We start from the raw sequence: 14321 nt of genomic DNA on the forward strand, positions 1-14321 counted from the left end.
GGATCTTGGGAGAGAAAATGCATGTTAATTTTTACATTTGGGTAAATAATTACAATTCCTTTATGCAACAAAGAGGAGTTGTTACATGCATTCAATTGCATCAAGCTTCTATTGCATAATTTCAGTTTTTCAAAATCCAGAATATTCTTATTTGGGGATATTAACCACGAGCAGTATTCTTCACTTATTTCTAGTGGTTTCTTTCTGATTTATTATGGCTTCTATCAAAATTAACCACAATTGTCAATAGTATACTGTCTTATTTTCCCATTTTCAATCTAAACAATGATGTTTCCTCCATTCACTTCAATTTATTTTATTTTTGTAGAAAATATAATTTGAATAAAACAGAATCTACTTCAGTTGTTGAGGAGGTAAGATAAAAAAGAGTAATTGCAAACTTAAGCCAATAGTCTGAAAATCTAGCAACATAATCTGTAGTTTGTATCAGTATTAGTGTTTCAGTTGAAAAACTAAAACAATTCTGATTTACAATGCTTATATGTGTGATTACTTTGTTAATTATCAAATACTATTTATACATCACTCTAGATCCACATTTTCACTTCATGAACTATATCCTAATACACATGATGCTTGTCTCCTTTGGACTGTAATCTTTAGAGAAAATGAATTGGTGTTTCTTGTCACCAATTTGAAAGCATCTCTAATTCCTGACTTTTCCTTTTCAATACTATCATTATGTTTCTCTTACACAAACTTAAAACATATCCTGCTCCTTAATCTCTTATTGTAAGTAGCTTACTAAGTCTCCAAAGCTCTCCTTTGGAGTACTTCTCATATCACTTTATTCATCTCCATTCCTACTTTCACAGAGCCATTATCTCCATACAGAGACTTATGTAGTTAACAAATACTTTTTGATAAAATGATAGAACAAAGCCTGCTCTTATGTTTATATAGGCCCAGAAACACAATTATAAGCACTCTTGAGCACCTGTTAGAAATACTAAAGCTATGGGAAACTGTTACAAAAATACAGATAGTTTCTATAATGATTTTTTGAATTGATTTTAACTTTGAGTTCTTTCTTAGGATGAAATGCAGCCCTATGCCAGCTACACAGAGAAAAACAATCCTCTCTATGATACTACAAACAAGGTGAAAGCGTCTCAGGCATTACAAAGTGAAGTTGGCACAGACCTCCATACTTTATAAGTTGTTGGACTCTAGTACCAAGAAACAACAACAAACGAGATACATTATAATGACTGTCTGATTTTCTCACAGTTCTGGAATGAAGACTTATATTGAAATTAGGTTTTCCAAGGTTCTTAGAAGATATTTTAATGGATTCTCATTCATATCCTTGTATAATTGGAATTTTTTATTCTTGGGTGCTACGAGCTAGTTCGCTGAAGAACTGATGTTATTACAAAGAAAATACATGCTCATGACCAAATATTCAAATTGTGCAGGGCAGTAAATAATGAAACCAAATTTCCTCAAGAAATAACTGAAGAAGGAGCAATCGTGAACAGTTTCTTGTGTATGCTTTCAGAATATTTTAATGTACATATGACATGTCTATATGCCTATGGTATATGTGTCTATTTATATGTCTATTTACATATACATACACATATCTTTGTCAAGGCATCAGTGGGAGCAATACACTGCATTACGGTTCTATGCATATGAAAACCTAATAATACAAGTCTTAGAGATCATTTTATATCATGACAAGTAGAGCTACCTCATTCTTTTTAATGGCTATATAAAATTCCATTGTATAGTTATATCATTATTTAATTAAACACAACCCTAATGATAGACATGTAGATTCTTTTAAGTTTTGTTTATTCCTTTTAAGTTTTGTTTGTGGTATAAACAATACCACATAGAATGTTTCTTGTGCATATATCTCTTTGCTTTTGTTTGAATATATCTCTAGGATAACTTTCTTGAGTGGAATTGTCAGGTCAAAGGGTTTGTGCATTTTACTATTGATATATATGTCAAATTGTGTTGAATATATATGTCAAATTCCCTCCAACATTGTTTAAATGTGCCTTTCCCTAAATTTCTATTTTAAAATCTGTAAGATTCCTGTTTCTACAGTTGCCACTTTCTCTTTTAATCAACCAGATTAAATATGATGTGAGATTATAATAAGAATTATACTATTTAATAAAAATGGATTTATATTTTTGGTCATGTTCATAAGAGAGTGAATGCACCTGTGAGAACATTAGCTTCTTCTGAACTCATTATATCTCTTTTTTTTTTTTATTATTATACTTTAAGTTCTAGGGTACATGTGCATAACGTGCAGGTTTGTTACATATGTATACTTGTGCCATGTTGCTGTGCTGCACCCATCAACTCGTCAGCACCCATCAACTCGTCATTTACATCAGGTATAACTCCCAATGCAATCCCTCCCCCCTCCCCCCTCCCCCCTCCCCCCTCCCCCCTCCCCCCCCCCATGATAGGCCCCAGTGTGTGATGTTCCCCTTCCCGAGTCCAAGTGATCTCATTGTTCAGTTCCCACCTATGAGTGAGAACATGCGGTGTTTGGTTTTCTGTTCTTGTGATAGTTTGCTAAGAATGATGGTTTCCAGCTGCATCCATGTCCCTACAAAGGACACAAACTCATCCTTTTTGATGGCTGCATAGTATTCCATGGTGTATATGTGCCACATTTTCGTAATCCAGTCTGCCACTGATGGACATTTGGGTTGATTCCAAGTCTTTGCTATTGTGAATAGTGCCGCAATAAACATACGTGTGCATGTGTCTTTATAGCAGCATGATTTATAATCCTTTGGGTATATACCCAGTAATGGGATGGCTGGGTCATATGGTACATCTAGTTCTAGATCCTTGAGGAATCGCCATACTGTTTTCCATAATGGTTGAACTAGTTTACAATCTCACCAACAGTGTAAAAGTGTTCCTATTTCTCCACATCCTCTCCAGCACCTGTTGTTTCCTGACTTTTTAATGATCACCATTCTAACTGGTGTGAGATGGTATCTCATTGTGGTTTTGATTTGCATTTCTCTGATGGCCAGTGATGATGAGCATTTTTTCATGTGTCTGTTGGCTGTCTGAATGTCTTCTTTCGAGAAATGTCTGTTCATATCCTTTGCCCACTTTTTGATGGGGTTGTTTGTTTTTTTCTTGTAAATTTGTTTGTGAACTCATTATATCTCTACAGAGGCGTTGATACTTGATGCCTAACAGTTTTGCAGATGTGCCACATTGGAATTGTGTATTTTTATGGTGTACATTCTATTGTGATATATTTATTGAATAATTAATGTCTATTGACCATATAAGCAGCAAAATATGCACCATAGAGGACATGGGGTATTTATTTATAAAATATGAGCTACATGATAAGCAAGTGGCCATGGGATGGCATGACCCACCCCTCCATATTTCTGTGGAGCAAAATATTGGCAATGTTTATATGAATCACTTTTAATACCGTGAAATTATTTTTAATTAATAAATACGTCTATTTGTTCCATAGCAGAAAAAACATTAAAAGTTTTTTCTTTATGATAGAAATTAAAACAAAATATATTCATTCTTCAATCATGCCATCTGAGACTCTTAAGACAACTATTTTGTCTTATAAGTATATTTTTCTCCCTCTAGACACATCAGTTACTGTGGACTTTATCCTTAAAGGGACTTTTAGTCTATTTTCGATGTAAAACTAATCCAATGACACTTGGCGCATGATATTTTTATCAAACCATTTTGACTTGGCCGAAAAGCATTATCCATTAGGTTTCTGCATATAAATATTATCAAGAAATTTTCACAATAGACATCATTACACTGTCCTTGAACTTTATTAATTCTTCATCCAATCCTGGTTGAGCTGAGGCTCATAGTTAGGTTCAAGACTATCTGTTCAAATATTACTGAAAAACAAAGTAAGACAGTACTATACTTACCTCTTAACTTGATAATGTCAAAACGGGCATGTTAAATGATATCACAGAAAAGACTTGAAGATAATTTATAAAAGTTAAATTATATTGTACAGGAAATAATTGTATGAAAATCTCTACTATGGGGCTGGAACATAGTTGAACATTAGAATCATATAAAAAATTATATATATTCTCCAAATCCATGCTAGACCTGTCAAATTAGAGAATCTAGAGATTAGAGCTGGTGTGTCAGCAAGGTCATTCAGGAAGCAGAGGCTGAGATGGAGTTAGGTCTGATTACTTACATAGTCAATTACATTTTACAAATATCATTTTGTGTGTCTCATTTGCTGTGCTTTCTCCCCATCCCATTTGTATCTTTTCCTTTGCTTTGCTAGATTTGTCAATTTTCTCTCTCTTTCTCTTTCTGTCTCTCTCTCTTTCAATATCTCTAATAATTTGAAAATTATTCATCATAATTATGCATCTATTGAGGTTATGCTTCACATACAAACTTCTGAAAACAGCTTTACTGAGATATAATTTTTATATTTAAGTGTACAGTTTGTTAAATTTTGCACATATTTAAAATGTGGACTTTGGTAAATGTTGACATAGTTTTACATCTGTGAAACCATCAGCCTAATCAAGATAATAAACTTGTCCATAACCCCCGAAAATTTTCTTGTTTCTTTGCTAGCCTATCCCTATGATCTTCTTGTTCCTCCTCATCCCCCACTCCCCAGGCAACCTCTGATCTGCTTTCTGTAACTTAACTATATATTAGTTAGCATTTTCTAGAATTTTCCATAAAATCATAAAATAGATACTCTTTTATTTTTTTTTTGGTTGTACTTTTTTTTCTCATTATAATTATTTTGAGATACATCCACATCCACACAATTATACTTCATTCTTTTTATTCCAAATAGTATTTTATTTTATAGCTATACCAGTTTGTTTATCCATTTGCCTATTGGTGGACATTTGTGTTGTTTCCAGTTTTGGACTGTTAGAAATAAAGCTGTTATACACATCCTTTTGCAAGTATTTTTGTGGTCATATATTTTTATTTTTCCTGAGTAAATACTGATGAGTGGATTGGCTAGATCAGATGATATGTAGATGTTTCACTTTTAAAGAACTTGCCAATCTTTTTTTTCTTTTCTTTTTTAAAAATTGCTTTAAAATTTTTAAATTTTTTAAAGTAAACTTTTAATTTCAGACTAGTTTCATTTATTACTATTATTATACTTTAAGTCCTGGGATACATGTGCAGGTTTGTTACATAAGTATACATGTGCCATGGTGGTTTGCTGCACTCATCAACCCATCATCTACTTTAGGTATTTCCCCTAAAGCTATCCCTCCCCTAGCTCCCCACCCCACAAAAGGCCCCAGTGTGTGATGTTCCCCTCCTTGTGTCCATCTTTTCTCGTTGTTCAACTCCCACTGAAGAGTGAGAACATGCAGTGTTTGGTTTTCTGTTCCTGTGTTAGTTTGCTAAGCATGATGGTTTCCAGCTTCATCCATGTCCCTGCAAAGGACATGAACTCATTTTTTTTATGGCTGCATAGTATTCCATGGTGTATATTTGCCACATTTTCTTTATCCAGTCTATCATTGACAGACACTTGGGTTGGTTCCAAGTCTTTGCTACTGTGAATAGTGCTGCAGGAAACATACATGTACATGTGTCTTTATAGTAGAATGATTTATAATCCTTTGAGTATATACCCAGTAATGGTATTACTGGGTCAAATGGTATTTCTGGTTCCAAATCCTTGAGGAATTGCCACACTGCCTTCCACAATGGTTGAACTAATTTACACTCCCACCAACAGTGTAAACGCGTTCCTATTTCTCTGCATCCTCTTCAGCATCTGTAGTTTTCTGACTTTTTAATGATCACCATTCTAACTGGCATGAGATGGTATCTCATTGTGGTTTCGATTTGCATTTTTCTAATGATGAGTGATGGTGAGCTTTTTTTTGTATGTTTCTTGGCCACATAAATGTCTTCTTTTGAGAAGTGTCTGTTCATATCCTTTGCCCACTTTTTGATGGGGTTGTTTTTTCTTGTAAATTTAAGTTCCTTGTAGATTCTGGATATTAGCCCTTTGTCAGATGGATAGATTGCAAAAATTTTCTCCCATTCTGTAGGTTGCCTGTTCATTCTTATGATAGTTTCTTTTGCTGTGCAGAAGATCTTTAGTTTAATTAGATCCCATTTGTCAATTTTGGCTTTTGTTGCCCTTGCTTTTGGTGTCTTATTTATGAAGTCTTTACCCATGCCTATGTTCTGAATGGTATTGCCTAGGTTTTCTTCTAGGGTTTTTATGGGTTTAGGTCTTAGGTTTAAGTCTTTAATCCATCTTGAGTTAATTTTTGTATAAGGTGTAAGGAAAGGGGTCCTGTTTCAGTTTTCTGCATATGACTAGCCAGTTTTCCCAACACCATTTATTAAATGGGGAATCCTTTCCCCATTGCTTACTTTTGTCAGGTTTGTCAAAGATCAGATGGTTGTAGATGTGTGGCATTATTTCTGAGGCCTCTGTTCTGTTCCACTGGTCTGTATATCTGTTTCAGTACCAGTACCATGCTGTTTTGGTTACTGTAGCCTTGTAGTATAGTTTGAATTCAGGTAATGCGATGGCTCCAGCTTTGTTCTTTTTGCTTAGGAATGTCTTGGCTGTACGGGCTCTTTTTTGGTTCCATATGAAATTTAAAGTAGTTTTTTCTAATTCTGTGAAGGAAGTCAGTGGTAGCTTGATGGGGATAGCATTGAATCTATAAATTACTTAGGGCAGTATGGCCATTTTCACAATATTGATTTTTCCTATCCATGGAAAATGAGTATGGAATGAGTATGAGAGTAATCTTTTTCCATATGTTTGTGTCCTCTCTTATTTCCTTAAGCAGTGGTTTGTAGTTCTCCTTGAAGAGGTTCTTCACATCCCTTTAAGTTGTATTCCTAGGTATTTTATTCTCTTTGTAGCAATTGTGAGCAGGAGTTCACTCATGATTTGGCTCTCTGTTTGTCTATTATTGGTGTATAGGAATGCTTGTGATTTTTGCACATTGATTTTGTATCCTGAGACTTTGCTGAAGTTGCTTATCAGCTTCAGATTTTGGGCTGGGATAATGGGAGTTTTCTAAATAGACAGTCATGTCATCTGCAAACAGAGACAATTTGACTTCCTCTCTTTCTATTTGAATACCCTTTATTTATTTCTCTTACCTGACTGTCCTGGCCAGAACTTCCAATACTATGTTGAATAGGAGTGGTGAGAGAGGGCATCCTTGTCTTGTGCCAGCTTTCAAAGGGAATGCTCCCAGCTTTTTCCCATTCAGTATGATATTGGCTGTGTGTTTGTCATAAATAGCTCTTATTATTTTGAGATACGTTCCATTAATACCTAGTTTATTGAGGGTTTTTAGCATGAAATGGCATTGAATTTTATCAAAGGCCTTTTCTGCATCTATTGAGATAATCGTGGTTTTTGTCATTGGTTCTGTTTATGTGATGGATTACGTTTATTGATTTGTGTATATTGAACCAGCCTTGCACCCCAGGGATGAAGCTAACTTGATTGTGGTGGATAAGCTTTTTGATGTGCTGCTGGATTCGGTTTGCCAGTATTTTATTGAGGATTTTAGTATCGATATTCATCAGGGATATTGGCCTGAAATTTTCTTTTTTTGTTGTGTCTCTGCCAGGTTTTCGTGTTAGGATGATGCTGGCCTCATAAAATGAGTTAGGGAGGAATTGCTCTTTTTTTATTGTTTGGAATAGTTTTGGAAGGAATGGTTCCAGCTCCTCTTTGTACCTTTGGTAGAATTTGGCTGTGAATCTGCCTGGTCCTGGGCTTTTTTTGGTTGGTAGGCTATTAATTACTGCCACAATTTCAGAACTTGTTATTGGTTTATTAAAGGATTCAACTTCTTCTGGTTTAGTCTTGGGAGGGTGCATGTGTCCAGGAATTTATCTATTTCTTCTAGATTTTCTAGTTTATTTGCACAGAGGTGTTTATAGTATTCTCTGATGGTAGTTTGTATTTCTGTGGGATCAATGGTGATATCCCCTTTATCATTTTTTATTGTGTGTATTTGATTCTTCTCTCTTTTCTTCTTTATTTTGTTAATCTTTTAAAAAAAAGAGCTCCTGGATTCTTTTTTTTTTTTTTTTTTGACAGAGTCTTGCTCTCACCAGGCTGGAGTGCAGTGGTGCGATATCAGCTCACTGCAACCTCCACCTCCTGGGTTAAAGCGACTATCCTGTCTCAGCCTCCCGAGTAGCTAGGACTATTGGCGCACGCCACCATGCTCAGTTAATTTTTGTATTTTTAGTAGAAACGGAGTTTCACCATATTGGCCAGGATGGTCTCAATCTCTTCACCTCGTGATCTGCCCACCTCGGCCTCCCAAAGTGCTGGGATTACAGGGGTGAGCCACTGTGCCCGGCCTGGATTCATTGGTTTTCTGAAGGGTTTTTCATGTCTCTGTGTCCTTCAGTTCTGCTCTGATCTTAGTTATTTCTTGTCTTCTGCTAGCTTTTGAATTTGTTTGCTCTTGCTTCTCTAGTTATAGTTATTTTAATTGTGATGTTAGGGTGTTGATTTTAGATCTTTCCTGCTTTCTCCTGTGGGCATTTAGAGCTATTAATTTCTCTCTTAACACTGCTTTAGCTGTGTCCCAGAGATTCTGATACATTGTGTCTTTACAATTTGGTATGTTTTTGCAGTGGCTGGTACCAGTTTTTTCTTTCCATATTTAGTGCTTCCTTCAGGAGGTCTTATAAGGCTGGCCCGATGGTGATAAAATCTCTCAGCATTTGCTTGTCTATAAAGGATTTTATTTCTCCTTTGCTTATGAAGCTTAGTTTGGCTGGATATGAAATTCTGGGTTGAAAATTCTTTTCTTTAAGAATGTTGAATATTGACACCCATTCTCTTCTGGTTTTTAGGGTTTCTGCTGCAAGATCCGCTGTTAGTCTGATGGGTTTCCCTTTGTGGGTAACCTGACCTTTGTCTCTGGCTGCCCTTAACATTCTTTCCTTCATTTCAACCTTGGTGAATCTGATGATTATGTGTCTTGGGGTTGCTCTTCTTGAGGAGTGTCTTTGGGGTGTTCTCTGTATTTCCTGAATTTGAATGTTGGCCTGTCTTGCTAGGTTGGGGAAGTTGTCCTGTGTTTATGTCTGTCTCCAAAGTCACCCTTTACATAAGGATTCCAGTCATATTTGACTAGGGCCTATCCTAATGACTTCATTTTAACTTGATTTTTCCCTGAAGTGACCCTGTCTGAAGTATTCGGGGCTAAGACTTCAACATGTAAATTTTAGGGGAATACAATTCAATCCATAACAAATGTATTGCCTTTCCATTTCTTTTAATTCATTATAGCAGCTAACACTTTTCTTGCAGCTATAAATTTACCATCACAGATCCCGTATTTTATGTAAAGAGATTATCTCTGTGACTATTGGTTTGGAGCAAATATTACTAAGAGTCACAATCCATGCATTTGAGGGTGGAGGATGTATGCTGATTTTGTATCCTGCAACTTTATTGTATTCATTTATTAGATCTAACAGGTTTGTTTGTTTTGTTTTTTGTTTTTTGTTTTTTGTTTTGGTGTGTGTGTAATCTTTAGAGTTTTTTAATATGTAAAATCATGTCATCTGCAAACAAGTACAATTTTACTTCTTCTTTTCTGATTTGTATTTCTTTTATTTCTTTTTCTTGCCTAATTACTCAGGCTAGGACTTCTAGTACTACACTGTATAGAAGCGATGAGTGTGGACATTCTTGTCTTGTTCCTGATCTTAGTGGAAAAGCCTTCAGTTAATCGTTGTTAAGTATGATGTTAGCTCTGGACTTTTCTTTATTATCTTTATTATGTTGAGGTACATTCTTTCTATACCTAATTTGTTGAGAGCTTTTTATTGTGAAAGAGTGTTGAATTTCATCAAATACTTTTGTTTGCCTCTATTGAGATAATCATGAGATTTTTTTACCCTTCATACTGTTAATTTGGTATATTACATTAATTGATTTTTGTATGTTGAACCATCCTTGCACCACAGGGTTAAATCTCAAATGGTTATGGTGTATGATCCTTTTAATGTGCTGTTGAATTAAGTTTGTTAGTATTTTATTGAAGATTTTTGCATCTGTATCAAGGATATTGGCTTATCGTTTTCTTTTCTTGTGGTATCTTGTTCTGGTTTTGATATCAAGGTAACACTGGCCTCATAAAATGAGTTTGAAAGTGTTCCTTCCTACTGAATATTTTGAAAGAATTTGAGAGCAATTGGTACAAATTATTTATTAGATGTTAGGTAGATCTTTCCAGGGAAGGCATCAGGTCCTGGGCCTTTCTTTGTTGGGAGTTTTCTGATTCTGGCTTCAATCTTATTATTAGTTGTAAGTCTTTCTATTTCTTCATGATTGAGTCTTGGTAGGTGATATGTTTCTAAGAATGTATCCATTTCTTATAGGTTATCTAGCTTGTTGGCACAAAATTGCTCACAGTAGTCTCCTGTAATCTTTTTATTTCTGTGGCAACAGTTGGAATGTTTCCCCTTAAATTTCTGATTTTTTTTTATTTATTTGTCTTTTCTCCTTTTTTTCTTAGTCTAGCTAAAGGTTTGTCAATTTCATCTTTCAAAAAGCCAACCTTAGATTCATTAATGTTTTTCTATTGTTATTCTATTCTCTGTCTTATTTATTTCTGCTCTAATCTTTATTATTTCCTTCCTCTGATAACTGTGGGTTTAATTTGTTATTATTATTCTAGTTGCTTGGGATGTAGAGTTAGGTTTTTTATCTGTGGTTTTTCTTCTTTTTAATGTAGGCATTCATTGCTATAAATGTCCCTTTTACCACTGTTTTTGCTTTATCTCAGGAGTTTTGGTATGTTGTACTTTCTTTTTTTTTTTTTTTTTATTATACTTAAGTTCTAGGGTACATGTGCACAGCGTGCAGGTTTGTTACATATGTATACATGTGCCATGTTGGTGTGCTGCACCCATTAACTCGTCATTTACATTAGGTATATCTCCTAATGCTATCCCTCCCATCTCCCCACTCCCCACAATAGGCCCCAGTGTGTGATGTTCCCCTTCCTGTGTCCAAGTGATCTCATTGTTCAATTCCCACCTATGAGTGAAAACATGCTGTGTTTGGTTTTCTGTTTTTGTGATAGTTTGTTGAGAATGATGGTTTCCAGCTGCATCCATGTCCCTACAAAGGACACAAACTCGTCCTTTTTTATGGCTGCATAGTATTCCATGGTGTATATGTGCCACATTTTCTTAATCCAGTCTGTCACTGATGGACATTTGGGTTGATTCCAAGTCTTTGCTATTGTGAATAGTGCCTCAATAAATGGTATGTTGTACTTTCATTGTTGTTTGTGTCAGGTTTTTTAATATCCCCTTTTGATTTATCTGTTTGACCTACTGGTTGTTCAAAAATGTGTTATTTAATTTCCACATATTTATGAATTTTCATCAACATACAAAAATCAGTTGCATTTCTATATACTAATAACAAACTATCTGAAAAGGAAATGAGGAAAACAATCCAATTTACAATAGCATCAAACAATACTTGTGAATAAGCTTAACTAAGCAAGTGAAATACTTGTTCACTGAAAATTACAGAACATTGATGGAAGAAATTAATGAAGACACAAACAAATGGAAAGACATTTTGTGTTCATGGATTGGAAGACTTAATATTGTTACAATGTTTATACTACCTGCTATGGTTTTCATGTTTGTGTTCCCTCTAGAATTCATATTGAAACTTAATCCTATTGTCAATATTATCATATTGATACTTAATCTGAAATAAGTAAACGTATAAAAGCACAAACAGAAAATTCAGTCATTATCACCTCAACTGTGCAAACAGGAAATGCTTCTTTTTAAGTTGCTCATGAGCCAAAAATACAACCATCTAAGAGAGCAGGGGATTTCTCACCAGGGCTAATAAAGCAGAGCAAGAGAAGTAAAATACCATAACTAGGCCTATTATGCAGTGGAAGAAAACAGAGACAAATATAGGAAAAAAATAGAAATAACTCCCTTTGGAAGATGGCTTCAGCTTTTGGGATACTGTTCACATTTTTTTTTTTCCATAGCTGGTGAGTCTGTTGGCCAAATTGTGGGGAAGTTGAGGGATGTTGGGTGAAGTAGAGAGGAAACCATAATTAGAAAAATACATTAGAATATTGTTCCACTAGAGTTTTTCCGTGTCCTTTAAAATGCTCAGTTTAAAATAGCTCAAAGATAGAAAATGCTACTCTTATTTTAATCGCTATGTTTTAACAAAGAAAGATAATTAATTAATTACTTATATTTCTGTCAAAATTACCTTTGACAAAACATTTCTTAATAAAAAATAAAGAAAAAAATAATGCCGCAGGATTTTAAATAAAAATGGAGATTTCTAGTTTGACATAGTGAATTGAATAGATGCATCACTTCTATTCTCTCCTGAATGCCTATTAATATGACAATAATAATATTTAAAATATATAGGCCTAAAAGAATCAAAATGACAGGAGAGAAGACACAGGGGATTAGGGAACATCAACGTATTTTGGAGGATGGAAAGCTTGATCACCCAGGAGAATAGAGGAAGCTAAACATGTTTCTTCAGAAGGAGGAAACAGAACCAAGCTGCAAGACTCAAGAATTGGGTTTTGTGGAAAGTGAGCATGAACCCAGGTCTGGAATTAAGAGAATCGTTTGAAATTCTGTGTAAGAGGTGGTTAAACCCTGAAAAGCCTCAACATTCCCTTCCAAATTCTCAGACTTGAGATTTATTCTTTATAGAACATGAGTCACAAAGAATTTAGACTTACAGATGACAGAAACAGAAAGATTCAAGAGGAGACATGGGGCTGAAAATAGGTGGATTAAGTGGAATCTATATATTTATCAGAGAAACACCCCCCCAATCCCTGTCAGCCCTCATTCCCTGTCCAGGTCCCCAAATACCCGCAGCCAGGCACACATACATCCTTGGACAAGACTTTGAGCAACTTTCAAGGCAGAAACTGAATGACCCTTGAGAATATGCTACAGATTCAAAGAAATTTTCAGGCATGTAAAGTCTCAAATAGGGAGAAAACCAGTAAAGAAGAAGCTAGGATTTTGGAAACATGGGCTTCAATAGAGAAGACAGCTGAGGAGATTTCCCAGGAAAATATCAAAAGAAAGTGCCAGAATAACAAATCATAAAATGGAACTAGAAAGCAACCAGTCAGGATTGGAGCAGGAGAGTAAAGATATCTGGAAATAAATTTAAAATAGAACTCAGATTATTTAGTCACAAATGACTTTTTATTATTCCCCTGAATATCATTTTCTTCCACTATGATTCTTCATAATCAGTTTGTTATATCAGTTCAAATGCAACATTGCTATGCCTCTGTTAATATCATCTCTTCATAAATCCTTCAGTTTTATTTATTTATCCAAAATTACATTTCTCAGGAAATCCACTTTAGTTTTCGTAACTTCTGTACATAGTTCCATTTGTGGAGAACACAGTGACTGTAGCAAAGCTGTTGGAGTAAAAACAAGACAATGGTCAGCTTACTAATTCTTGTACCTGTAACTCCCATAATTTTATAGTGAACTTCTTTTAAAATCCTCCACGTAAATACCTGCCTTCATCTCTGAAGTTGTCTGCATCTAGTACAGGAAGCAAAGAAAGGAGAAAGAACAGATAACATTGTGTTAATTAAGATGTATCCTACTGGGCTGGGTACGTTGGCTCACACCTATAATCTCAACATTTTGGAAGGCCAGGGCCAATGGATTGCTTGAGGCCAGGCGTTTGAGACCAGCCTGGGCAACATAACAAGGCCCCATCTTTACAAAAAATAAAAATAAAAAAATTAGCTGAGTATAATGGCCCATACCTGTAGCCTAGCTACTTAGGCAGCTGAGGTGAGAGGATTGCTTGAAACCAGGAGTTGAAGGTTATAGTGAGCTATGATTGTGCTGCTCCACTAAAGCCTAGATGACATAGTGAGATCTTGTCTCTAAAAAACAGTACCATGTTGATACGATAAATAGTTGATGTGTAATAGAAATAATTAGTCTTTAAGAAATGAAACACAGAAACAAATAAACAGAAGAATTTCCCACATGCCAACGGCTAGTATAGTGGTACTTTGGCAATATTTCTATTATTTTAGAGAGATAGATTGTCTCTATATGCTATTTACATAGACAAAATTTCAGGTTTTGGATACCAAACAATTGTTGTTATTTTGTTTTTTCACTGATTCGACTCTTGGTGATATATAAACATCATTAAATTTGCTCCACTTTTCATACTTTTTGAGTTTAGTTTCATGCATAGTGGGCTTAAATAAGCTGTG

General features: G+C 35.0%; 1 protein-coding gene across 7 annotated transcripts in view; it reads left to right on the forward strand.

The window, feature by feature from the left end:
* Positions 1-2178, forward strand: part of CD200R1 (CD200 receptor 1) — a 35851-nt gene extending 33673 nt beyond the window's left edge. For 4 of the 7 annotated variants that reach the window (XM_077990742.1, XM_077990738.1, XM_077990741.1 and 1 more), the window contains 2 exons: positions 329-374; positions 1057-2178. In XM_077990742.1, coding sequence (XP_077846868.1) covers positions 329-342 — 14 coding nt within the window. In that variant the 3' untranslated portion in view covers positions 343-374; positions 1057-2178. 7 annotated transcript variants of the gene reach the window in all.
* Positions 2179-14321: the final 12143 nt, after the last annotated feature.

This window comes from Macaca mulatta, chromosome 2 (genome assembly GCF_049350105.2).
Source record: "Macaca mulatta isolate MMU2019108-1 chromosome 2, T2T-MMU8v2.0, whole genome shotgun sequence".
Taxonomy (NCBI): Eukaryota; Metazoa; Chordata; class Mammalia; order Primates; family Cercopithecidae; genus Macaca; species Macaca mulatta.